General features: G+C 46.9%; 1 protein-coding gene across 1 annotated transcript in view; it reads left to right on the top strand.

Annotated features, from left to right (window-relative positions):
* CREB3L2 (cAMP responsive element binding protein 3 like 2) overlaps nucleotides 1–27,635 on the top strand; it is a 128,424-nt gene that overhangs the window by 89,425 nt on the left and 11,364 nt on the right. Inside the window, exons 3-8 of the mRNA XM_047763909.1 lie at nucleotides 6,607–6,782; nucleotides 8,834–8,921; nucleotides 14,243–14,427; nucleotides 17,220–17,366; nucleotides 18,507–18,565; nucleotides 20,496–20,564. Coding sequence (XP_047619865.1) covers nucleotides 6,607–6,782; nucleotides 8,834–8,921; nucleotides 14,243–14,427; nucleotides 17,220–17,366; nucleotides 18,507–18,565; nucleotides 20,496–20,564 — 724 coding nt within the window. The remainder of the gene's footprint in view (nucleotides 1–6,606; nucleotides 6,783–8,833; nucleotides 8,922–14,242; nucleotides 14,428–17,219; nucleotides 17,367–18,506; nucleotides 18,566–20,495; nucleotides 20,565–27,635) is intronic.

Genomic DNA, 27,635 nt, shown 5'->3' on the forward strand with positions numbered 1-27,635 from the left:
CAGCAAATGGCTATATGTGTATGTGTATTATGTAAGCTGTGTTTGCCCCATGTGATTTCTCTTTTTAAGGATATATGTACATTTGTAAATGTGTATATGTGTCTATCTGTATCTCTGTCTATAACACACACAGCATATTTGTAAAGGTACGGCCTACTTCCACTTTTAGCATTTAATCTCTTTTTTTTCCTCCCCAGGAATTAGTGTCTATTCAATGCAGTTGTTATGTGGTACACATGGAAATGATTGAGGATCTACATTTTGGTGTTGCCTCTACATTGGCTCGCTCTTTCTTTCTTTCTTTTTCTTTCTCTTCTTTCTTTCTTTCTTTTTCTTTCTCTTCTTTCTCTTCTTTCTTTCTTTCTTTCTTTCTTTCTTTCTTTCTTTTTCTTTCTCTTCTTTCTTTCTTTCTTTCTTTCTTTCTTTCTTTCTTTCTTTCTTTCTTTCTTTCTTTCTTTCTTTCTTTCTTTCTTTCTTTCTTTCTGCTTTCTTGATAATCTTGGCATTTAGCATCTCAGCACATTGCTCATAGCTGCTCCATTTCGTCCTTGGATGTGAAGGACTCATCACCACGAGACAGTGGCTTGTTTTTATTTTTTTGCTGCCAGCGAAGTGGTGATGCTGAGGAAATTTGCCAGCCGAGTTTGACCTTTGATAGGAAGCTATTTAAATAAAATCGGATGGTACGGAAGTTGTGCTTCTTACTCCCCATGGTATACCCTACCGACCTTATTGGGTGATGCTTTCCTTTGAAGTGAAGCTTAAAAGGTATAGAAACATAATTTAGGAAAAGAAGTTTTTTCACTCAATATCTGAGTTTCAAGTTTTAGAAATCTGAGGGTGTATAGAGTGTGTACTGGCTCTTGTTTTTTGTATTTAGCCAATGACTCAAACATCTAAATTCTAAGCCATGGCACCCTTCTGATCTTTTGCCAGTGAAACAAAACTGCAAACATCAGATTGTGTGGAAAGATTGTAATACACATTCTCCTGATCCCCTTACTTTATCCTTTGTTAACCCCCTACCTCAGAAGCTACATTCATCACTTTGTTTTCTCTGACTTGATATTTCTTCCCATTGAGGGACAGAGGACAAGCCAACACCTGGTAGTTCAGAATGAAAACTTTTCTCTAATTTCTTTTTTTAAATAAAATCATTTTATTGTTTACTATAGTTGATTTACTGTGTTGTGCCAATTTCTGCTGTGCAACAAAGTCACCCAGTCATACATTTATATACATTCTTTTTCTCAAATTATCTTCCATCATGTTCTATCACAAGATTGGATATAGTTCCCTGTGCTGTATAGGAGCATCTTTTCTCTAATTTCAACCATCACTAGGATGTTTTTCTCACCAGACTTCTTACTGGTCGACTTTCTCCATCTGAAGTCATTCATTTTATGATGTAATTGGTAGATGAAATCAATCTACAAATATTGGTTCATATGATTCACAGTGGTTGGTTTAGAAGAATTATTATGGGTGCAAGCTGCGTTTACTTTGTGGCCATAGGTTCTGATGTAGTGGATTTCATTTCTTGTATGTGTATTCAGCTGTATCGTATCAGCCAGCTGTATTTCTACGTGACAAACTACCCCCAAACTCATTAGCTTTAACGACAGTCATGTATTATTATAGTTCCTGTGTCTCTGCCTTGGCTGGAGGTTGGCCGATTTAGGGGTGGGGGGTGGGTGCGGGAAGCTGAGTGATTTTGCTGGTTTGGGCTGGATTCACTCACGTGTCTGAGGCTGAGAGTTGGCTGATCTTGGCCAGGCTTATCTGGGGGCAACTCTCTTTTCTGTGTGTCCTGCTCCTGGGATCAGTAGATTGTCCTGACACATCCTTCTCACGGTGATGGCAGAAGTACAAGTGTGTAAGTCCAGTTGTGCAAGCGCCTTTCAAGACTCTCCGTGTATTAAACGAACATCCTTTTGGCCAAAGCAAATCAGGTGGCCAGTCCCAGGGCAGGGAATCAGTCCACAGTGGGTGGGCACTGCAAAGTTACCTGGCAAAGGGCATGGTTAGAGGGACGAATGAAGAACTGGAGCCAGTTATGCACCTTATACGTGTATTAAGGTATTCATTGATGCTTGTTAAGTTGAGGGACTCTGAATGGGCCCCTTGACCCACCAAGTCTTCTATCTGATAATTACCGTAATGAGGCATAAAGTGATGCTGGCAAGCAGGCCATGTCCACGTGTCATCATTTGGGGACAATATATTCCTGTAGAGGAAACTTGGAAATAATATAAAATTGGGGGGAAAAAAGTTACTCATGTTCTGAATTACTCTCCAGAGATATTTTTACTATTTTGGCATATTTTCCTTTTCTAAAATTAATTTTGGGACTGGTTATTTTTATTTTATTTTTTTAATGATTTTAATTTTTTCCATTATAGTTGGTTCATAGTGTTCTGTTACTTTCTACTGTATAGCAAAGTGACCCAGTCACACATATATATATATACATTCTTTTTCTCACATTATCATGTTCCATCATAAATGACTAGGTATAGTTAGCTCCCTGTGTAGTCAGGTTTTTTTTTTTACTCAATGACTTTTATTACATTTATAGTTGTTGGCATATTTTCTTTTAGGCTTTTTTTCTATCATTTTCTTCATTAATAGCACATAAATTCACACCCAAGTTTTCCCCTTAATATTCTATCATAAATCTTTGCCTTGGTATTAAAAAGGCTTTATTTAACATGGAGCCCTACTCGCTACATAATATTTCTGTTGTAGCAATGTGCCCTAATTCCTTCACCTTGCCCTTCCTTTTTATTGTTTTGGTTACTTTCAGTGTTTTGTGATTGTAAACAATGCTGCAGTGAGCATATTTGTTCCCCAATCTTTGTCTACGTGTTTAGTTGTTTCTGTAATGGATAGAATACTGATCAGGCGACTGGTCCTGCCGCGCCTTTGCTGTGTGATCCAGACCTGCGTGTCAGTTTCCTCATCTATAAAGTGATGCATCTGTTCTTGATGGCCTTAAACTTCTTTCTAATTGAAAAAAGCATTTTTCAAGGTAGGGTAGTCAATTGCTGTGTTGAAGTGGAGGCTTGAAGGCAGCACCCGTTGTTTGTCCTCAAAAGGGCTCTGGGAGAAGAGGCAGCTTCCTTGGGCTTCTCTCTTGGAAGAATTCAGTTGTCTTTGAGAGAGGAGATTTTGTTCCATAGTTCAAGTATCATTTGTCCTTCTGTCTTCAACTCTGATACAGCAAAGATTATATTAAAACATTTTAAAAAGGTGTAGAGGACATACTAAGAATATACACTAAGAATATAAACTGGAGTTCCCTTGGTGACTCAGCAGAAACGAATCTGACTAGCTTCCATGAGGACTCAGGTTTGATCCCTGACCTTGCTCAGCAGGTTAAGGATCCGGTGATGCCGTGAGCTGTGGTGTAGGTTGCAGACATGGCTCAGATCTGGCATTGCTGTGGCTGTAGTGTAGGCTAGTGGCTATAGCTCTGATTTGACCCCTAGCCTGAGAACCTCCATATGCCGTGGATGTGGCCCTAAACAGACATATGTGTGTGTGTGTGTTTATATGTGTATATATATATATATATGCTATCTTCACTTATTTTATGAATGTGTGCACTTTGAGAATGGCTTAGCTAGATTGGAAGAGTTGATTTCATTACCTGTAGAGTTGATTTCGTTACCTGACTTCATTTTGCCTTGTAATTTTGTATTTGCTTTTTGTATTTATTTTTGTCTTTAAAAAATTTTATTGAAGTCTAGTTCACTTGCAATGTTGTATTCATTTCAGGTATACAGCAAAGTGAAACAGTTATGCATATATATACATCCATTCTTTTTTCCCGTGTAGGTTATTACAAACTATTGAGTAGATTTCCCTGTGCTGTATAGTAGGTTCTTATTAATTATCTATTTTATAGAGTAGTAAGTATATATTATTACTATTCTTCTAATTCTTCCCTCCTCCCCACAGTTTCCCCTGTGGTAACCATAAGATTACCATAAAGAAATCTGTGTTTGTTTCTGTTTTACAAATAAATTCCTTTACATCATTAGATTCCACATAGATATTTGTCTTTCTTTGTCTGACTTCCTTCACTCAGTATGATAATCTCTAGGTCCATCCAAGTTGCTGCAAATGTTTTTGCCCTTTCTTTTGTGCTTTGTGAATTAAGTTTCATCACAGTGATCATAACTGCACAGCCAGGGAATCTGGTCTTACCATTTCCTGGTAATTGCATGTGACCGTTTCCTCAGGGGATGCCTCTTACAGTTAATTTTAATACATACCGAGGCTGTGGTTCATCTTACTATCTCTCTTCCAGCCTCTGCTGGGAGTAAATATTGCTCAGTGTGGACAGGCTGTAAGTGTTGACATGACAAGGCAGAGGCAGCAACACATCACTGCGGGATAGAGAAAGTGTGAGCTGGATTCTCCCTCTGTCTCTCCCCACATATGTCCTGAGTGTGTCTTCCTTGCAGCTGACGGAGACCTCTCATTCCTAAGCTCCTTTTGGGAGCAGCGTTAGAAACTTTGGCTTCTCATCCCCAAGCTGAGCTGGGGCACCCATCGGGCCAGCAGGATTCTGCGTCAGTACAGTGTGGCCTCCATCCTCTGGCTGCCTCAAAAGGCCCCTTGTCTCCCGCACCTCCCACTCGGCCAGGACGTGGCACACCCCCCTCCAGTGATGAAACTCCCCCATCAGCCCAGAGCGCCGGGCAGCTCCACACAACCAGCTCTAAAAGCAACATATCCTCACCCAGCCGAAGTCTTGCCTGTCTTTATTTTACCCCAGGAAGTCCGTTGGAGCTGGAATAATGAATCAAGTCAATTATAAATTGGATTTGGGGGAAAATCATTTTCCTCGGTGCCTGTGAATCTAACCTTTCCTGAGTTTGAAGGCGGTTGCTTATGAAATACAACTTTAATAATTGCAAACTTTAGTTTTTCTCTCCCGTGCCTGCTCTTCCACTGCCCTCTGGCAGTTCCAAATGATGTACCTTTTCATAAGGAAACTTGAGCCCAGTTCTTTTTTTTTTTTTGTCTTTTTGCCTTTTTCTAGGGCCGCACCCGCAGCATATGGACGTTCCCAGGTTAGGGGTCACATCGTAGCTGTAGCCGCCGGCCTACACCACAGCCACAGCAATGCTGGATCCTTAACCCACTGAGCGAGGCCAGGGATCGAACCCGCAACCTCATGGTTCCTAGTCGAATTCGTTAACCACTGAGCCATGACAGGAACTCCTCAAGCCCAGTTCTTGAATGTAAAATAATTCATAACATGAATGATTTTGCTCCCGTGTACGGTCGTAGTTCACTAAGCACCTGGTGTGTGATTAAGCATTTTCATACAGCAAGGGAGCCTATTTTTGCTTTATTTTAACCTCGTTTTAGTAAAACTGGCATCAGGTGAGGAGTGACTTTGGGAACCTTAGACTTGTTTTCACTTGTTCTGCCCCTGTCTGCAGCCTCCTTGCTGTTTCCTTTCCTGTGCTCCTACCTCCTTTCTCAGGGCTATGCTGAGGTCCCTCTGAGATGACGTGGTAAGAAGTACAGGGTACCGTGTAGGCTCCCAGGGGAATGCCACTGAGTGATGGAGGGGCCGTGGCTCTGCTGCCATCCCCGGGCCTGTGATCATCACGAAAGGCGGTCAAGCCCAGACCAGACTTGGCAAGATGCAGCCTTTTCCTCTGGATGAGTATCTCATCCATTTCGGCAAAGACCCAGACGTCTGTGCAAAGCCTGACATTTCCTAGAGACGTAAGTAAAGTTCCGGAAGTCTAGGTCAGGTGTAAGGCGTATAGGGATTGTGGGGAAGCAGACAAGGACCAAGGGCAGAGGGAGAAGAGAAAAAAGAAAACAAATAACCATCCACTGGAGAGAAAGACAGAGACCTTCTGCCATTGTCTGGTCCTGCCTCCCGAGACGCTGGTGATCAGCCATCTGCTTCTTTGCTTCTTATTTTTCATTGCACTTATTTATTTATTTTTGAATTGATAGCATATTTGTTTGGTTTGAAAACCAAGAAAAGTATAAAACACTACACATTGAAATTCTCCCTCCTATCCCATTGCCCACCCAGCCAATGTCCTTATTGCTCTGCCCAGGGAAGCCTAGTTTCTTTCTTTTATATGTATCCTTCCAGAGTTTGTGTAAGGGTACTTACACTCAAGAGAATACCGGTTTAGATTCTTACTTTGCCATTCGTTTCTTTTCTTTCCTTTTTTTTGTCTTTTTAGGGCCGCGCCTGCAGCATATGGAAATTCCCAGGCTAGGGTCTGAATCAGAGCCGAAGCTGCCGGCCTACACCACAGCCACAGCTCACGGAAACACAGGATCCTTAACCCACTGAGCGAGGCCAGGGATCGAACCTGCATCCTCTTGGATACCAGTTGGAATCGTTTCTGCTGCACCACAACGGGAACTCCACCATTCATTTCTTTATCCATGTACCTCCTCTCTCACATCCTCATTTTATTTCCTTTCATTTTACTCTCAACAATTCTTTGTTGCAGATTATTTTTGAAAGGAAGACCAGTGGTCATTGGTTTTACTTATTGCTGGTGTCCTGAACAGATGCACATGTTCACATGTGTGCTTGTTTTTTCCCCTTAGATGAAGTAGAGAGTGAGAAATGGTACCTGTCTGCAGACTTTCCATCCACAACCATCAAGACGGAGCCGATCACAGACGAGCCACCCTCAGGACTTGTTCCGTCTGTCACGCTGACCATCACAGCTGTCTCTACCCCTTTGGAAAAGGAGGAACCCCCTCTGGAAATGAACACTGGGGTAAAACAATTTCTTTCCATATAAACAGATGGGATCAAAAGACAGAGATCCTCATTCTCCAGTAGAAGGCATTTAACTTTTTCTAGAGCTGGTGGTTACATATGTTTAAGGATACATAACTACATGCGTGTGTACAAATATATGGATATATCTCAAGGATATATTGATCAGTGGGAGCATTGATTATAACGCTTCCTTTAAAGGCCCTGTCCAGAAGAATTGGTAGCAAGAGTGATTTCATTTTTTCTATGATTGCTATTATAAAACTTTTAAAAAAGGCATAGACACCCATGTTAAAAAAATAGTTCTTGGGAGTTCCTGCTGCAGTGCACTGGGTTAAGGATCTGGCATCACCCCACCTGTGGCGTAGGTTGCAGCTGTGGCTTGGATTTGATCCCTGGCCTGGGAACTTCCATATGCTGTGGGTGTGGCTGAAAAATAAACCACACACACACAACCCCCAACAAAACCCAATTCTCCCTGGGATTGATTTTAAGACAGTGGGAAGGGCGTGGTTATGGTAACGATGCAGTTTATGGCTTCCTGTGCCGTGTCTAGGGAACACTAGTGGCTGTGTAGTACTTTACTTTCCTAGGGCAGTGCGGAGTGGCCTTGGCTTCATTCAGAGATCCCTCACCTACCAATTCTTATTGCACTACCCGAGGAAAATGTAAGAAATCGGAAATTTCTTCCATGCTCGGTTCTGTGCCAGCAGCCAGTAGGATTCAGTTTTACTCCACCTTCTCTCTGGGTATTTCCAGTGTCTGAGGGTGGGTCACTGTGAGACTTGTCCGTCTTCTTTCAGATAGCGGAATCCAGTCCTAACTTTAAGTTCAAGGCCACTCTATAAAGAGTGACTCCTTTAAGTCAGATCTGTTCCGAGCAAGGTGTAGCAGTCACCTGTTCAGGAAGAGGTCACAGAGCAGCGTTGGAGAAGCTCTGCTGCCTACTCACTCCTACCGCACTTCCCGTCCCATTGCTGTAGGAGATGCAGGGCTGTGGGCAGGGCACCTCTGTGCTGCCTTACTCTACAGCCACATGAGTCTGTTTATTGGGCTGGGCTTCTGGAACATACAGTAGTCTTTTTGCTCCATGAGATTTTAGTTCAGTTAGTGTTTTTTGTTTGTCTGTTTTTGTCTTTTTAGGGCCACACCTATGGCATAGGGAAGTTCCCAGACTAGGGATGGAATCCACATTGCAGTTGCCAGCCTACACCACAGCCCACAGCAACGCCGGATCCTTAACCCACTGAGCAAGGCCAGGGATCAAACCTGAATCCTTGTGGATACTAGTCCGGGTTCATTATAGCTGAGCCACCCTGGGAACTCCGCAAGTTCAGTTTGTTTTTAAGCACATCACTAAGAAAGGTCAGGGTCACAGCCTTGCTCGCCACCGGTGCATGAGCCAGGTAATTGTTCCTTCTTCCTGTACCCAGTGTTTCCTGGTTAGGTGCTGTCAATTGTCAGGAAGCCTGGAGAGGATGAATGGAGCTGGTTTCACACCATTCTTACCCCAGGACACACTGATGGAGGCCTGTGACCCTTTAAGCCTCTACCAAACTCTTTTGTGATGCAATGCCTTTACATTACCATCCAAGCAATAGAAAGAGCACTGATGAATGAGCCTGGGGTTCTTTTTGATTAGCTTGGTTTTTTGCTTGGGATTTTTTTTTTTTTTTGACCGTGCCCTGGGCATGTGGAAGTTCCCAGGCCAGGGATGGAACTCACGCCACAACTGTAACCAGAGTCTCAGCAGCAACAATGTTGGATCCTTAACCTGCTGTACCACAAGAGCACTCCTGGGCCCTGGATTCTTGATTTTAGAATTCTGAGGGTTCCATCACCCGGAATGCCAGATTTGGTGATGAGGCAGTGACAAAAACACCTCTCCGTCCCAGAGCAGCCTGTGCTCCGCCTGGCCCCCCACCTCCACCCCCACCCCAGGAGAAGCAGGGCTGCCCTGGGAGATAGACCCAGGTAGCAAATAGCTCCCCAGGTGTTTCTTCAGGTTTCTTATTGGTTCTTAAAAATTGTTTGAAATTCTTCCTTTAGGTTGATTCCTCATGCCAGACGATTATTCCTAAGATTAAGCTGGAGCCTCATGAAGTGGATCAGTTCTTAAACTTCTCTCCTAAAGAAGGTCTGTCTGCTTTCTCCTTTGAGTTAACAGATGTGCGTGCAGCATCTAAAAAGATGGGGAATGTGGGAGTCAGCACTGGGGTTGATTTGTACCAAAAGCAGGGCTTGCTTTATGCAAAAGCTCTGTTCTTTTTGTTTAAAGTATAGTTGATTTACAATGTTGTGCCAATTCCTACTGTATAGTAAAGTACAGTAAAGTAAATATATATATATATATATATATTCCCTTTCTTATATTATCTTCCATCATGGTCTATCCCAAGAGACTGGATATAGCTCTCTATGGAAATAGCTCTGTTCTTAATTCTAAACACACTATGAAAGCTAAATTTTATTTTTCCATATTTGTTTTTTTATTTTTTAATTTTTTTTGGTCTTTTGTCTTTTTAGGGCTGTACCCATGGCATAGGGAGGTTCCCAGGCTAGGGGTCTAATCGGAGCTGTTGCTGCCAGCCTACATCACAGCTCACGGCAACGCCGGATCCTTAACCCACTGAGCAAGGCCAGGGATCAAACCCGCAACCTCATGTTTCCTAGTCAGATTCATTTCCACTGTGCCACGACGGGAACTCCTTATTTTCCCATATTCGTTTGTGTTTCATTTCCAGCTAAATTATTATTTTTTTTTTCTTTTTTCTTTTTTAGGGCTGCACCCGTGGCATATGGAAGTTCCCAGGCTAGAGGTCGAATCAGAGCTGCAGCTGCCAGCCTACACCACAGCCATAGCAACGTGAGATCAGAGCTGCGTCTGCAACCTACACCACAGCTCACGGCAACACCGGATCCTTAACTCACTGAGTGAGGCCAGAAATCGAACCGAAGTCCTCATGGATACTGGTCAGAGTCATTTCCATTGCACCACAACAGGAGCTCCCTCCAGCTAAATCTTTAACTAATGTTTACTCCTAGGCAGGGGGACTTTTTGATGTTTATACACTGCTGTGACTTGTGGGTACTGACAAGGAAACGGGGGAACTGCTGGTCTCAAGCCACCCTGCCAGTAAAACCCAGCTCGCTGCCCTGGAGGCATGATCAGCAGGGCAAATAGGCAAACAGGCAAACATCCACAAGGGCACCTTGCCTATTTAAACCTCTATCAAACCCCTTGTGACGTGCATTCATGGTTTATCTGTCTGGGTTTTTAAATATTGATTTTAGATGACAGTAGTTGCAAGGAGCCTCCCCTCTTCCTGCATCCTATTGGGCTTCTTGCCATCCATTTAGATTTCAGTCACGTCACACTTCAAGTTGTCCCACTGTCCCTTTTTCTTTTGTGTCACTTTCTTTCTTGTCTCCACATGAAGCCCATAGTTAGGAATCCCGAATGCAGCCCCCAGACCCCACATCCCATGGAGTCTGGAAAGTTCTCTCCGCCTTTTACATTGAGAGCCTTTGCATGATCCTGCTCTTGATTCTGGCCCTTCAGGCAGGCCACCCACCCCCTTTTTACTGATACTCTGGGGACAAGGACAGCTGACCAGTGTGGTCAACAACTAAGAAATGAGTTACACGTGCTTGTCATGGAAAAGGGATCCGTGCCAGGGTGTAGATGTCACGTGCGGACTTACATACCAGCAGTTCTCACAGAAACAAAGTCAACCTTTATTCCACCAGGAAGGTACTCAGGATTTGATCCATGACAGGTTTTTTTGTTTTGTTTTGTCTTTTGTCTTTTTAGGGCCAGACCCACAGCATATGGAGATTCCCAGGCTAGGGGTCAAATCAGAACGTTAGCTGCCGGTCTACACCACAGCCAGAGCAACACAGAATCTAAGCCGTGTCTTTGACCTACACCACAGCTCATGGCAACACCAGATCCTTAACCCACTGAGTGAGGCCAGAGATTGAACCCAAAACCTCATGGTTACTAGTCGGATTCATTAACCACTGAGCCATGATGAGAACTCCCTGATCCATGACTGTTGAATCAGGGTTAGCATTTACCTTTTTTTTTTTTTTTTTCCATTTTTGGCTGCCCCTGCTGCATATGGAAGTTCCTAGGTCCAGGGATTGAATCCCGGCCACAGTTACAACCTGCACCACAGCTGGAGCAACACCAGATCCTTACCCTGCTGTGCCATAGCAGGAACTCCAAGAAAGGATTCCATTTTGTAAAATTAGTAATACTGACTAAAAGTCATATTAAAACAGTATTTGTTGTCACCGAGTGATATACATTTTAATGCCTTCAACTTTATGTCACTACTGCAAAGTGATTCCTTCCATCTTTGTGACACCAGTAGCTGGCCCTTTTAATCTGAGTTTCAGTATGCTGCAGAACTTTTCATAACAGTAGCAGTCAGTCCCATAGTGCTTCCGAATCTGGGGTCACTGGAAGAGGCAAGTTTCCTGAGTAAAGTGTGTGGCTGTCCTGCTTCCTTATTCCAGATACACAGTGAAGAAGAAACTCACTGCCCTTGAAGGCAGTGGGGCTTTCAGGCAGAGTAGCTGGTTGTCCCCAGTCCTGCCAGTAAGTAACCCAAGAGCAACATTTCAAGTGATGTTTAGAAATCTGATACCGAGGCACCTGTGGCCAGGGCACTATGCTCTTTTTTATTTTTGTCTTTCTAGGGCCCCTCCCACGGCATATGGAGGTTCCCAGGCTAGGGATCTAATTGGAGCTGTAGCCACCAGCCTATACCACTGCCACAGCAATGCCAGATCCTTAACCCACTGAGCGAGGCCAGGGATCAAACCCGCAACCTCATGGTTCCTAGTCGGGTTCGTTAGCCTCTGCACCACGAGGGGAACTCCAGGGCAGTGTGCTCTTAATAGTTAAGTAAGAGGAGATTTGCGTTTGCTTCGCTTTTCCTGCCGTGCCTTTTCCATGTTTTGTGGAGCACCGTCTGCTCACATAGGAGGAACAGTATTAGAATAATTTGGACTGTGCCCAGTGAAAGGGACGAATGAACTCTAGTTGGTTTGGTTCTGGTTTTGGTTTGCTTGTTTGTCGGCCATGGTTAAAAAGATAGGAGTTCCTGTCGTGGCGCAGTGGAAACAAATCTGACTAGGAACCATGAGGTTGCGGGTTCGATCCCTGGCCTTGCTCAGTGGGTTAAGGATCCAGCATTGCCATGAGCTGTGGTGTAGGTCGCAGACGTGGCTCAGATCCTGCATTGCTGTGGCAGTGGTGTAGGCTGGTGGCTGTAGACCCCTAGCCTGGGAACCTCCATATGCCATAGGTGCGGCCCTACAAGAAGCCAAAAAAAGAAAATTTCTAAATAAATAAATAAAAAGATAAACATTGTTAGAAGAGAAACTCTAAAAAATTAAACATTTTAAGCACATCTTTGAGCAAAAATTTATTAGGTTCTGCAGCACTGAACCGGAAGTGGTTAGAAGGTTTCACCTGCAGGAGCTAGGGGGAGAGTTTTATAAAGAAAAGAAGGAAGCAAAGTAAGGAAATTACTGATTGGCTCTAACCTAAAGCTGAGTGGGCTGTTTGTGACTGATTGCCCTTAGGCTTCAGTCTGGTAACCTTGAAGCATTTACAGGCTTAGATTTTGGGTCGCCTACATAGGCCACCAGGGGGCTAGAGCCACCCCAGTCTGATGGCCTCCTTGCTTACTGCGTCCGACACAGGTCATCACGGCACTGGGAAAGCCTTGGCTGACACTCTCAGGGCTCCTCCTTTCTAGGCGAGCACATATTTAAGGTACACGCGTACGCTCCTTAGCTGCCTGGAGCTATTGGCAGAGGACTTGGCAGTAGAGGTATGTAGGATTGTTTTAGAATATTCCTTTGCTTTAAGAGTGCCCGCAGACTCTAAAAACCCGGGGAGCTCTTTGGCTGAGAAAAAGGGACGCATCTAGGGAAAAGTAGTGTGTTAGGAGGAGAAGAGAGAAGGGTTAGAGGGAGAGAGAGAGAGAGAGAGAGAGAATGTGTGACGTGAATGGGGGCGGGGGCGAGGGGGGCAGCGAGGCATCCCGTGGTTCCTAGGACACTCAGGAGTTTTAGGGGCGACAGAGCTGCCTGGTTGCAGCTGGTCACCTCCAAAGGCAGCTCTGGCGGTCCTTTTCCTTAGGTGAGTAGCTGTGTCTCCGAAAGCCCTTTCCATCCGTGGGACATCAGGCAGGAGACTGAGGCCTTTCCACAGCCCCGAGCCGTTCTCTGGCCAAGCAAGTCCAGGTGTGTGTGAGGCCCCTGGGCGCCTCGCCAGATCAGGGCCGCTGCACCAAGGGCTCTGTTGTCCTGGGGAGGCTCAGGAGGGGTGTGGCGTGAAAGGCTTACCCGAGGTCATGTCCCTTGGCTCAGTAACAGCGGCCGGCTCTCAGAGCATTTCAGCCCAATGCGGAGGTCGGCAGGTCAGAAAAAGAGGGAGGCCTCGAAGCTCGCCGGTCAGGTTGAACTTGAGTGATTCCCCTTCAGGAGCCCGTCCCTGGAGATGCACAATTGGCACCGACCAAGGCTGGAAGGCGCCGACAGAGTGTGTGTGTGTCCCTCCCCAAGGAAGGATGCTTAGATGCTGAGGGACTTTGCGGGAGGAAATCCGCCCACCCCCACCCCCCCCATTTATCTTCCAGTGCCTACCTATCTATCCGCTGAGGAACTGGGTGTCATCTGAGTCAAGAATGCCTGGCATCTGCCTGTGGGCCCTCCCATGCACATTCCTCCTGAAACAAATGAGCTTTGCTCAAACACTCCTGGGCTCCCAGCTTTTGCTATTTTTTGAAAAAGATAGATCCCAATACGTTAACATGATTTACAAGTCAAACTATGGCAACTCTGTGAAATGAATCGAGGGACAGCAATGCCAGCCCCATCTACTCTAATTTCCCCTGCTCCCATTACTTCATAATCTTATTAGCTTCTCATATAGTTTCCAGAGGTTCTTTATGTAGATATGAGCAGGTAGGAGTCTGTGTTCGCTTTCTCTCCTTTTTTTTTTTTTTTCATACAAAAGGAGGGTTACATTTTGTTTGTTTGTTTTGTCTTTTTAGGGCATATGGAGGTTCCCAGGCTAGGGGTCCAATCAGAGCTGCAACTGGTGGCCTACACCACAGCTCACAGCAACGCCAGATCCCTAACCCACTGAGCGAGGCCAGGGATTGAACCTGCGTCCTCATGGACACTGGTTAGGTTTGCGACCACTGAGCCACAATGGAACTCAAGGAGGGTTACCTCATGTGCTGCTGTGCACCAGGCTCTATCCTCCTCCCTTAACCACACATCTCGGAGGCCTTTCCATATCCAAGCAGAGTCTCCTCCTTCTTTTGTTCCACTGCCCTGAGTTTAGCTGAATGGATATTTAATGGTTGCTTGAACTGCCCCCAAGTCCTGCTTGGTTGCTCCCTGATGGATGCAATCCGCTCTTTCCCTCAGCCTCCGTGGACCACCTGCACTTACCGCCCACCCCTCCCAGCAGCCACAGCAGCGACTCCGAGGGCAGCCTGAGCCCCAGCCCGCGCCTGCACCCCTTCGGCCTGCCGCAGACCCACAGCCCCGCCAGGGCCCCAGCGCGGGCCCCCTCGGCGCTGGCCAGCTCCCCACTCCTCACGGCGCCTCATGTGAGTGTCCCCTGCATTCCTGCACCCCGATCCCCCCAGTTCTGTCTCTCGGAGCTTCACCCAGCCTGGGTGCCATTCGGGGCACTTGGCCTTTATTCCTGCAGGAAATTTTAGGTCCCACTGCTAAAGCAGCGGGATGACAGTCTTAAAGAAGATTTTCTAAGAACTGCCTGTGATCTCAACATGCTAACACGCTTTCTTCCTTCCCACATCTGGTTTTTGTCATGAGCTTATTTTATATAGCTTCAAACATGGGGAATAAAAAATATGTCGTTAGACTTCTCAAAAGTGTATTGCAAATATTTGTCATCAGTTTAAGTGGTCTTTATGACTTCTGATAGGAAATAACTTTTATTTTTAAAAATTTTATTCACTTATTTATTTTTGGTCTTTTGAGGGCTGCACTCTTGGCACATGGAGGTTCCCAGGCTAGGGGTCCAGTTGGATCCGATATGCATATGCAACCTACACCACAGCTCACGGCAACGCCGGATCCTTAACCCACTGATCGAGGCCAAGGATCTAACCTGCATCCTCGTGGATGCTAGTCAGATTTGTTTCCACTGACCCATGATGGGAACTCCCAGAAATAACATCTTTTTTTTTTTTTTTGTCTTTTGTTGTTGTTGTTGTTGTTGCTATTTCTTGGGCCGCTCCCGCGGCATATGGAGGTTCCCAGGCTAGGGGTCGAATCGGAGCTGTAGCCACTGGCCTACGCCAGAGCCACAGCAACGCGGGATCCGAGCCGCTTCTGCAACCTACACCACAGCTCACGGCAACGCCGGATCGTTAACCCACTGAGCAAGGGCAGGGACCGAACCCGCAACCTCATGGTTCCTAGTCGGATTCGTTAACCACTGCGCCACGACGGGAACTCCAGAAATAACATCTTTTAAATAAGCAATCTTTGATGAACTTAAAAATCTCTCTGAGATTAAACGCTTTAGTGTCTAAACCTCAGAAATATAGTTTAGCCTTTTTTGTCTGCGGTACAACTCTTTCTTCTTTTTCCTATTTACGGCCACACCCATGGCATATGGAGGTTCCCAGGCTAGCGGCTGAATTGGAGCCGTAGCTCCTGGCCTACGCCAGAGCCGCCGCTACACCAGATCGGAGCTGCGTCTGCAGCCTATGCCGGAGCTTGCGGCAATGCCCAATCTTTAACCCACTGATCAAAGCCAGGGATCAAACCCGCATCCTCACAGAGACAATGTCGGGGTTCTTAACCCACTGAGTCACAGGAGGAACTCCCTTGGTACAACTCTTAACCCAGTGACTCAGGATAGAAATCATGAGTCATCATCCCTCACATATATAATTTTTCCAAATAAAAAATAGGGATAGATAATTAACTCCTTGTTGTTCTGAATAATCGATTGACTTCTATGAAGATTTAAAACTTATGGCCAACCTTACTGAATATACACTATCATGTGGAGCAAATATGAACGAAATGAGATATTTAAAAATCCTTAGAAGAACCATGTATCGATGAACATAATCTTGAAAATTTGAGGTCAGTCTGTCTCAGAAACTCCGGAGAGTCTAGATCTGTGGCCGAGATTTTGTGTTGCTCTTACTGAGGACCAGGCCATTAACTCTTTCCACTCCATTTGCCTTCTGGCCTCTAATCCCGCACGCCTTTGATCACTGAAATCCTGTCCGTCCCATAGATCTGTGGATCCTACCGTAATCCATCCAGTCCCCGTGGTCATGGAGAAATCCTCCCTGTAACACACCCTGGCTCCACACCGTGTTGTGTTTCCCTGTTACGTGTTGGCCTCACGCTCTAACACCTCTGCTGGGTACCAACACCCTCTGCGTGTGCCCAGGCTGCCGCTCCTTCAAGAACTCCTCCCCATTAGGCAGAACGACCTCTTACTGGCGACCACGCTGCCCTGTGTTGGCATGCCCTCCTCTCTCTGTGTCCATCACCCCTTTTGTCTGGAGGCCCAGGTCAAGTCTTAGCTGCTACCCGGAACCTTCCCTTATCACACAGACTCATCTCCGTGTTCTCCTTCTCCAGAGTTTTAATGCACCTTGAGTGACTGTGACAGTCTAGCATTGGACGGCTCTCATTCCTTCGTGTGCATCCACTCAGTCTGGTCTTGATCATTAGCTACTTCAGAGACGGGCTTTGCTTTGATCCCTCCGGGCGTTTAACAGGGAGGTGATAGGCACTGGGTACTGCCCTGGATTACCCATAAACTTGTTCTGATGTGGGTGAAATGAGAGGAGCTACCATTCTCATCTCCCCTGACGGTGGACAGTCTGGGGCTATGCTGACCGGGCGCTTCTGTGGGACGTGCCTACAGGTGTGTCCCTGGGAGCCCTGGCTCCTTGGCTGTAAGTGGAGGCCAAGAAGCGACTGCTGGTGTGTAAAGAGTGTCTTGCAAAGCGGCATTTTCAGGAGAACCACAAAACTCTCCTTCACAGATAGAGCTCCAGGGGACCCTTCCTCGTTCCAGGGAAATCTTTGGGGATGCGGGACATGAATTCTGTCCTTTAATGTTGACGTTTTAGCCAGCAGGGTTCTTTCTGGGAACTCACGGGTAGAGGTTTCTTGACCTGTGCCTTCGGGTATAATCCTTGGGTTGTGACACGCGCATGAGTGTCTTCTCCATTTTGGCTTCCACTTCAAAGTGCCCATTTCTCCCCCAAGCAGATAAGCATCCTTTTCCCTTAGCCGTTGTCTAGGTAGCATGACAGGCCCTCCTCGGCCCTCGGGAGGTGTTTCTCTGGTGCGCCCGGCTGTGCCTCTTTGACCCGTTTCCGCTCCTTGGTCTGCGCAGAAGCTGCAGGGGTCGGGTCCCCTGGTCCTGACGGAGGAGGAGAAGAGGACCCTGATTGCCGAGGGCTATCCCATCCCCACCAAGCTGCCCCTGACGAAGTCCGAGGAGAAGGCCCTCAAGAAAATCCGGAGGAAAATCAAGAATAAGGTGAGCCCTTCAAATCCAGCCACTTCTGTGAGCAGAGGCTGTGAGCAGAACTGAGCCCACGTGCCCCCAGCCCTTCCTGGTGGCCCACACTGGCCCATCCCACAGTGGGGACCAAGCTTTGCCCTGTCGTCCCCCAGCCCCCATCCATCCTCCAGTCAGGGGCCCCCAGATGGGGTGCGCACACTCTGTGGTGCTGAAGCTCTACCCTCTCAGGGGCGGAAAGAAAATGTGAGCCTTCCCATTGACATTTCTTATAATCCCAGCCTTTAAAATTTCTGTTTTATGATATACACAGTACTCTAGTAGGCATGCCTATAACTTATCAATCAATAAATATAAATGTATTATGGATGTTTGCTCAATTTATTTTCCTGATAGGGATTTTTGATTAAAAAAAAAAAAAATTCTAGGGAGTTCCCGTCATGGCTCCGTGGTCACAAAACCCAACTAGGATCCATGAGGATGCGGGTTCAATCCCTGTCCTCGTTCAGTGGGTCGGGGAGCCAGCGCTGCCACGAGCTGTGGTGTAGGTCACAGACATGGCTTGGATCTTACATAGCTGTGGCTGTGGCATAGGCCAGCAGCTACAGCTCCAGTTCGACTCCTAGCCTGGGAACTTCCATATGCTGCAGGCGCAGCCCCAAAAAGAAAAAAAAAAATTCTGCAGCCCCCTGTTTTATACCTGGGTCCAGCAGTCTCCTCCACCTAGGGCCCTGCAGTGTGAGGGATGGAGAGGCTGGGGTCGTGGCTAGGGCGTGGGCAGAGCAGGAGGGAAGAGGCAAAGAGCTTTTTATAATTCTCCGCCCCTGTGCAGAACCACCAGGGAAGTTTTATATGACTGACCCCAGCTGGGATTTGTCACTGAGCCAACGAGATCCACGGAGTTGAGATCATGTACCTGGGATCATACAGATGGTTCGTGACCCCTGTGTTCTGGTCTGACTCTTGGACTGCGGTCCTCCCTGGGGCCTCATTTGTTGGAAAGTAGATGAGAATATCGGCAGGTTGAAACCAAGGAGGACAGAAGAGGTGATTAGAGGGGAAGAGGCGATGTCTGTGCTCATGGGCCTCCTGTCGTTCCTTTCCTGGTTTATTGATACAGCTGGACCATAATCCCTTTTTTGCCCCCATACGTTGCAGATTTCTGCCCAGGAAAGTAGGAGAAAGAAGAAAGAATACATGGACAGCTTGGAGAAAAAGTAAGCCTCCTGCCAAACTGGTTGTGTGTATTGGGCAGTTCACGTAGAGAAATGTGAGTACAGGGCTCCTACCTTCCCGGAGAAGGAGGGTTCAAGTCCTCCGGCTGCTTTTGGCCAAGGGGCCGCTGCCTTTATCGGCTATGCTTTGCCTGCCACCTAGTGGTCTTAGAGGGAAAAGCTCTTAAGTCTGGCAGGAAAGACAAAGTACCCTCTCTCTTAGCAGAGGTAAGTACTTCCTACTGCGAGGTTTCTAACAAGGGTCCTTAAGTCCTTGAAGGCTTCCTTTCAGATAGGCACACAGAGGAACCTTCACGCACATTCCTGGACTCCTCAGAGGAGAAGCACCGCTGCGGCGGCGGAGAGGAGCGGTGCTAATTAATCAATTCCCGTTGCCACGCTCCCCCGCACCCTGGGGAAAGTGGCAGGGCTTGGAGCAAGGCAGGTTGGCGTTCTTTACCTTCTGTCTGCTCTGATTCCTGCTACAGGCGAGTGACTTTTCTCAAAAACGCTTGAGGGCAACTTTCGTTGTCCCGAGTATTTAGGAGGGCTTTTAGAAAAACATACATTCATACAATTTTGTGTTAGACCTCGAAAATAGCTCCCATCTGACAAACTAGTACGTTTAAGATGGGAATGAGGTCCCAGACCTAGAAATGAAGCTTCATTTGTGTTCCACGAGAGGCGGAGTGGTCGGGTGATGGGTGGATCCTGGCTGGCTCTTTTTGGGGTGGGTGGGGCGCATCGAGGCATATGGAAATTCTCAGGCTAGGGGTGGAATCTGAGCTGTATCTGTGACCTACACCGCAGATCATGGCAACAGTGGATTCCTAACCCACTGAGGGGGACCAGGGATCGAGCCCACATCCTCATGAGTACTAGTTCGGTTCATTTCCCGACTGAGCCACAAGGGGAACTCCCACCTGGCTGGTGCTTGAAGTTTGTACCAGAAGTTAGTGTTTCTGTCTCCTGATTGAGGGGTTGGTGACATAGCATTAAGCAGTCCCATTCTTTTTTGGGGGAGGGCGGCGTGCCCACAGCATATATGGAAGTTCCTGGGCTACAGATCTAACCCATGTCGTAGCAGAGACGGGAGCTGCTACAGTGACACCGGATCCTTAACCCGCTGCACCACAAGGGAACTCCTAAGCAGTCCCATTCTGTTCATTATTTTCTGTAGGCATCCGAGGTCCAGATGTTTTGATGAAAATCTCTTTACGGCCTCTCTGGGGACGTGGCTGCTCTGGCACCTGCATTCCTTGTCTTGAGGTCCTGGGTTCTCATCCTTTGCTTTCCGCCTGCCCCGAGCCCCCTGGCTTCCTGTCAGTCCTTTTGGCCAAGGGTATAGCCAGCAGCATCAGACCCCTGCAGCAGAGAGGGACAAGGGTGTCGGGCATTCAGAGCTGGGGGGCAGAGTTGAGAGAAATCAAGGGTGGAACACCCTAAAATAAGTTTTGTACCATCCCTGTCCTCTCCGTTGTCCATCACCGAGCCACTTGGTACTCATCGCTCTTTGTCCTTTTTTCTTTTGTCTCCTCCCCCTTCTTCACCACTCAGGTCAGCCAAGCTCATCCTCACCTCCCTGGAGAAGCTGCTTCCTTGTCTTTTTTTCTTTGAACCCCACCTATCTCCACTCTCGCTCCTGGCTTCGTTTTTCTCTACTGAGAAAACTAAGTTTCGGAGTTTCCACTGTGGTGCAATGGGATTGGTGGCAGCTCTGCAGCTCTAGGATGCTGGTTCAATCCCTGGCCCAGTGGGTTAAAGGATCCAGTGTTGCTGCAGCTGTGACATAGGTTGCACCTGTGGCTCAGATCGGATCCCTGCCCAGGGAACTGCATATGTCATGGGGCAGCCAAAAAAGCAAAAGCAAATAATAATAATAATAAAATAATAATAATAATAACTAAGTTTCTCTTTTCTCTCTCTTCTGTAGGGTGGAGTCCTGTTCAACCGAGAACTTGGAGCTGAGGAAGAAGGTGGAGGTTCTGGAGAACACCAACAGGTGAGGGCCCTTGGTGTGAGGCGCCAACTCAATTGCCGAATGGGCGTTGATCCAGGGGCAGACTCAGGGCCAGAGCTGGGAGGAGAGGGGAGGAAATGCCCTTGAGAGAAAAGCTGTGCCAGGATGCGGGGATGGCCGTCCTCTGCCCGCCTGTTCCTGCCCCGAGCCCGAGCACGACATCCACGCACATGCATGTCCTTCACGTTTCCTAAAATACGTAGGGGTGATGAAGGGGCTGATTCTGACAAGGGCTGTGATGAGGGGGCAGAGGAAGAGGCTTGGCGGAGAATAAGGTCAGTGAGTCTGATTCCTCTGATTCCTCTGAAAATGACCTCACCTTGAGGTGGACAAGGAGGGACTGGCCACTTTGTTGTCACCCAATCTGAGTAATAAATGGTATTGGAGTGGAAACAAAAAGGAGAGGAAACCAAGTTTGTCTTTTTAATGACTGTTTTTAAAAGTTAATTAATTAATTGCCTTTTCAGCCCATTTGGAAAAATAACTACAGGACAGAGTGGCTAGTGAGTTCCTCCAGCACCTCCTGTGCCAGGCGCTGTGTTCAGCACTCAACAGATAATAACTCATTTAACCTCCCAATGGGCGAGGGAGCTGGTGCCCTTATCCCCATTGTATAGAGGAGGTCACCGAGGAGACTCAGAAAGCTGAGGTGATTTGCCCAGGGTCACACAGTAAATGCTAGAGCTGCATTCGAATGCAGGCAATCTGGCCCTGGAGTCTTCAGGTAGGAGAAGCATACCAAGCTTTATCCCGGGTCATATGTAAGAGAAAGGGGTTAAGGTAGAGGGTTGAGAAATGGCTTTGGGAGGGTTATCCAGATTGTGTGTGTCTGTGTGTGGGCACGGAACCTACCTTTGCTTTGAAAATGAAAGTGTTCATTAGTCAAGGGATCCTGTTGCCCTTAATTGTGATTGATCCGACAATCTAAGCAGAGAAAAATTGACTTTTAGGTGAGCAAAATATTAATTCATCATTTTAAGGCTTAGCATTAATGCCTGATAACAATGTTGCAAATGTTAAGGGATCAGCGTAAATCTATGTGCATGTCGTTTTGGTAATAACGTGAGATTTGGCTCCCATTTCCTAAATCTTCACGGTTTGCTGCCCAAACAGTAGGCTCATCTAGTCATAAGTTAAATACCCTCAGTGGGAAAAGTGGACATTCAGGGAAAGTGTGCTCATATAGCAGGTCAAGGGCAGTCACCTCTAGTGTCGGTAGACAAACAACAGAAGGAGGTACATGTCACCCCTCGGGGCAGAGGAGCTGGTCTCCAGCACCACTTCAGGGTTCTGGTTTCATGGTTACCTTTGGCCATTAGTCTTCTGAGGCTTCATCCCTTCTTATCGTCACCTTTACTCCAGCCAGAGTCCTTCTCTAGGTCCTCAACCCCCACCAGAGTCTGTATCCATCTTTTTAGCACCCTGAGCAGATACTGTTCCGACTTCATCCTAGCACTTGCTATTGCAGAAGCCCTGTGTTCATGAGTGGGACAAATCCAGGCCTCGAACTGGTGAAGAGGGGAAGAGGAATCCATCCAAGATAACTTCAGAGTTTGGTCCAGGTTGGGGTCTGTCTAGGGGTTCCGAGTGTCAGGTCTCCTCGCGGCCACACGGGGGCAGCAGAGGCACAAAGAGCAGTGGGTGCTTGTGCTGAGAAGGGCGCCCTGCCGCCTTCCTGGGAAACGGTCTCTCCTCCCCGCTCCCGGCATTGTACACATGTAATATATAGCCATTGTAGGAAAAAATTAGAAAACACAGTTTAAAAAGAAAAAAAATCATAATCCTTTTACCCAGACAGATGTTTATATTTTGGAATATTTTATATGTTTACATTTACATGGTCGTCCTTTTCTGTTAAGTACCTTTTCCATTTAACAAAAAACACTGGACATGTATTTTCATGTCAGTAAATGTATTTCTACAGAATCCTAATTTCAGTTTTATTATTATTATTATTATTGCTTTTTAGGAACACACCCACAGCATATGGAAGTTGCCAGGCTAGGGGTCAAATCAGAGCTACAGCTGCCACAGCAAAAGCCACAGCCACAGCAACACAGGATCCGAGCCGCTACTGTGACCTAAACCACAGCTCACAGCAACGCTGGATCCTTAACCCACTGAGCAAGGTCAGGAATCAAACCCGAATCCTCATGGACACTAGGTCAGATTCATTTCTGCTGAGCCATGAGGGGAACTCCCCTAATTTCAGTTTTTGATAAAAAAGCTGTCATGTGAGAAACGATGCCGTAAAGCCCATCTGTTTTCATGTAACAGCAATGTAAGTCGTGACTGTTGTTTTTCTCTTTTGAAATAATGGTCCCAACTATTCTAATAGGATATGGTTAGGATACAGTATGGGTTGTGGGAGCATGTGCACATTTGAGCTTGAGCATCTCTCCTGTTTTTCCTTGAGAGCCAGTGGTGACTTTCCTTCTGACTTCTTCACTGACCATGGAGGCTTCTCCCAGCCATTTAATCTGCTGGACCCTCCGCTGGACCCTCCCCTGAAATAAACAATCTTTTTTTTTTTTTTTTTAGGGCCACACCCACAGCATATGGAGGTTCCCAGGTTAAGGGGTTGAATCAGAGCTGCAGCTGCGGGCCTATGCACAGCCACAGCAACGTGGGATCCGAGCTGTATCTGCAACCTATACCACAGCTCACGGCAATACCAGATTGTTAACTCACTGAGTGGGGGCAGGGATCGAGCCTGCATCCTCATGGTTACTAGTAGGGTTGTTTCCACTGCACCACAGTGGTGCACCACCAAAAAACAATCTATCTCATGCTGTTGGTTCTCTGCTCTGTCCCATGACTGTCAGGAGCCTCCACGGTGGTTCCCCCAGAGGCTCCGGGTGCCATCTCCCCCTCTTCCTCACCACCTCTCCTGGTAGACAGCCCTTTACGGTGGAAATGGTTAATACTGATTAACTTGTAATCTCGCCTCAGGTAATCTGACCTGGAGTGCCTCTGGTCATAATCTCTAAGTCCAGCAGCGGTTAATGGGTTCTGGCTTTGAGACGTCAAGGAATAAAAGCAGAGCTGCTGGGAAGTTCCCGTGATTGCTCAAAGGTCATGAGCCCGACTGGTATCCCTGGGGATATGGTTTTGATCCCTGGTTGTGCTCAGTGAGTTAAAAGATCTGGTGTTGCTGTGAGCTGTGGTGTAAGTTCCAGATGCCGCTCAGATCGCGCGTTGGCTGTGGCTGTGGCTGTGGCATAGGCCAGAAGCTGCGGCTCCCATTCAGTCCCTAGCCTGGGAACTTCCATATGCCTTGGGCGTGGCCCTAAAAAACAAAAAAGTTAAAGCAGAGCTGCTCTTGACCTCATGGGGAAGGGCCTGCCTTCCCTCCGGCTTCTCCGCCTCGCTTCTCTTCCCCACCAAGGGCCTCCCTGTGCCTGGAGGACACCGCCCTAGCCCGAGTGACAGTAACGTGAACTGTGGCCACCCCCCACCCCAAACCAGTCACGAGGAGCTGGTGTTTGGGGCCTGTGGGAAGGGGAGACTTTCAGACCCTTTATTCATCACATCAGGTGAGTGACCCAGTGTTTGAACTGAGTACAGGGCTTGGCCCAAAGAACACACACCTGTGTTTGTGTACTGTTCACGCTTCTGGTATTATCATCCTTTGGAGGAAGCTGGCACAGGTAGAAATGCCCCTTAGAGGTGGGCAGGATTCTGGGTCACCAGAAGTGGGGTGAGAGATCAGGGGTGCCCTTGTTTCATTGGCATGACGTGGCAGGAAAGGCAAGTGGATACTTCCTTGTTGACTCAGATCACATACAATAAAGAAAAATCCCACCTCTTTACACTTGACCACCCCTGCGCTCCAGCCCGCGAGGGACCTCCCATCTACCCAGATGAGAATCGGGGCTCCGATTCCGAGTCCATCTTAATCTTTTGCTTAGCACTGGTCTCGGCAGCGGCCAAGACTGTTGGTTTCTAGGCAAAGAGGCCCTTTTGATCCGAGCTGGAAGAAGATGGGAGCAGCCTTAACCCAGGAGCCCAGAGCCCCACCCGTTGAAACAGTGGGAAGGCACCTTTGCACTTCTTTGCTAAGGTGATCCACTAATGGTGAGGCACCAAGAAATGTGTGAGCTGAGAGCCGGCTGGTCTCCCAGGGGGCCCTCCTTCTTGTGCTCAATCAGGAAAAACATTTGCACTTACAGAGGCCAGGCGAGGCCGCGTGTGGCTGCCCGAGCTTCTTCCTGGCCTTCCCAGCTTATCATTCATCTCTCAAAGGTGCATTCATCTCTCTGGCCTTACTCTTGTCCCATTCTTGAGAAACCCTGTCTTTCTGCCACCTTACAGCCTTTTCTTCTGCACAAGTGATGCACGTGTACTGCCCAGCCCATCCGTTTTAGGTATTTGTGGCACTGTTTGCTCCATTCATTTTTTATAATTTAATTTTTATTTTATATTGGACTATAGTTGGCTTACAATGTTGTGTTAGTTTCAGGTGTACAACAAAGTGATTCAGTTATTCATATACATATATCTATTATTTGCCAGATTCTTTTCTATATAGGTTATTACAGAATGTTGAGTAGAGTTCAATATATACAGTTCAGAATATAGAGGAGGAGTAGTACTAATACTACAGTATAGTATATATTACTCTATAGTAGTATAGTAGTAGTACTACAGAGTAGTGTATACTATGCTATATATAGTAGTTTGTACATGTTAATCTCAAACTCCTAATTTACTCCCCCCCAACATTTCCCCTTTGGTAACCATAAGTTTGTTTTTAAAGTCTGTGAGTCTGTTTCTGTTTTGTAAATAAGTTTATTTATATCCTTTTTTTAGATTCCACATATAAGTGAGATCATATGGTCTTTGTCTGACTTATGTCACTTAGTATGATAGTCTCTAGGTCCATCCATGTTGCTGCAAATGGCATGATTTCATTCTTTTTTTATGGCTGAGTAATATTCCATTGTATATATGTACCCTGTCTTCTTTATCCAGTCCTCTGTTGATGGACATTTAGGTTGCTTCCATGTCTTTCTATTCATTTGTAATTTTGCCCTGGTGCTGTAGGTTGTAGGGCTCTGAGCCCCAGCCTCTTCCCTCTGGCCCTGATTTGTCAACTATAGGAGATTAGACTTAACTTAAGGTGATTCAGAGAGCATCTCACTGAACTGTTCATCACATTGTTTTACGAAGGCGAAACTGAGGGCTGGTGAGGTTAAGTCATCTAAACACAGAGATGAAGGCCAGGGACTAGAACCCAACCACTTACTTTTTCAGCTGGTCCCAACCTCTCCCTCTCTTCAGGGACTGGCTGCCTTTCTTCAGCCTGGGGCCAACTGTACATCTGGACAAGAGGGTCCAGCTTGGGACCTGTGTTTTAGAGGGCCCACAGGTACCCCCAATACCGGCTCTCTTGAGCTCCCTCCAAGGCCAGGTTTGAGCTCTGGACGGACAGATCACCTTGGTCCTGCTGAGTCCTTAGCTCCCGGCGAGGGGCATGACTAGAGGAAAGCCAGAGCAGGGCCAAGGCCACCCGTCTGGCGGAAGCTCGAACCTGGCCTTGGAGGGAGCCCGAAGGAGCGGATGTTGGGGGTACCCCTGGGCAGTGCTTGCCTGGCTCGGGGTAGGCTGGTGAGGAGCAGCCTTAAGACGTATGGTAAGGGATGCGGGCTTCACCGCGACTCTTTCCTGAGACCTCGCGCGTGTAATGGATGTGCTTGTCCTGACTCGCGTTTCCATGGTTCTCAGAACCGATGATTTTCCCTGAGTTTTCCTTTTTGCTCTTCCTCTTAGCTCTAGTCTTCCTCTCTGTCTACCTCCCACTTTTCTTGTTTTTTCAAAATATTCTTAGGATTCCTGATGGAGGTCTTTCTAGTGAAGCGCCCCAGATTTTGACTGCGTTCTGCTGCTTCTACTTTATTTAGACACATAACTGGTCCATTTGTACCCGTCTTATATATTGGGCCCCTCCGCGCTAATGTGGCTTCCACGTGTGAAGTCTTTTCTTCTCGTCAACTGACCAGAACCAGCTGACCCCACTCCCCTGCTGTGCACAGAGAGGCTGTCAGAGGGCTGATGAGTGGTCCAAGGTCATGAATGACCTTCTCTAGACCCTTATCTTGGTTTATATCACTTTTGTCTTTTCCATTATCTCAAACTTCTGGGTGTGTAAAGAGAACAATCTTTCTTTCAGGCGAAAACCTCACAAACTTCAAGAATTACGGGCTTCTAGATTAAGTTTCTCAGAGAGTTTAGAAAGGCATGTTCATATGATTTCCTTGTTAAGCTGGACATTCCTCAGCCCCAGGAAACGTTCTAGACCTCTGTGTGTGTTCCTGGGCCGGTAGGTGATAGAATATTTCAAAAGTGCCCTCTGGTCCCTGCAAAATAAACTGCCTTGTAATGTGGCAATTACCCAGTAAGAAAAAGGAGACAATTTTTTTTTTTTCTTTTCATGGCTGCACCTATGGCATGTGGAAGTTCCTGGGCCAGGAGTCGAATCAGAGCTGCTGCTGCCAGCCTACACCACCGCCTCAGCAACGTCAGATCTGAGCTGCATATGGGAACTTTGCTGCAGCTTGTGGCAATGCTGGATCCTTAACCCACAGAGCATGGCCAGGGATAGAACCCACATCCTCACAGAGACAACACTGAGTCCTTAACCCACTGAGCCATAATGGGAACTCTGATAATTTGCATTTTTAAAAATTTAGTTCAGAGCCCCATGAAAAACCCTCAAAACTTAAGAATATAAATAAATGAGTATTTATTCAAAGTTGAGGGTTTGGGAGTTCCCATCATGGTGTTGCCGTGAGCTGTAGTGTAGGACGCATATGTGGCTATAGTGTGGGCCAGCGGCTACAGCTCTGATTCGACCCCTAGCCTGGAAACTTTCACATGCCTCAGTGCAGCCCTAAAAAGCAAAAAAATAAATAAATAAATAAATAAAAATAAAAAAATTAAAAAGTTGAGGGTTTTAGTAGAATGTGATTATGTATTTATTGGCTGCACTCGTGGCATGTGGAAGTTCCCAGGCCAGGGATTGAACTTGTGCCACAGCAGCAACCCAAGCTG

This window comes from Phacochoerus africanus, chromosome 16, assembly GCF_016906955.1.
Source record: "Phacochoerus africanus isolate WHEZ1 chromosome 16, ROS_Pafr_v1, whole genome shotgun sequence".
Lineage (NCBI taxonomy): Eukaryota > Metazoa > Chordata > Mammalia > Artiodactyla > Suidae > Phacochoerus > Phacochoerus africanus.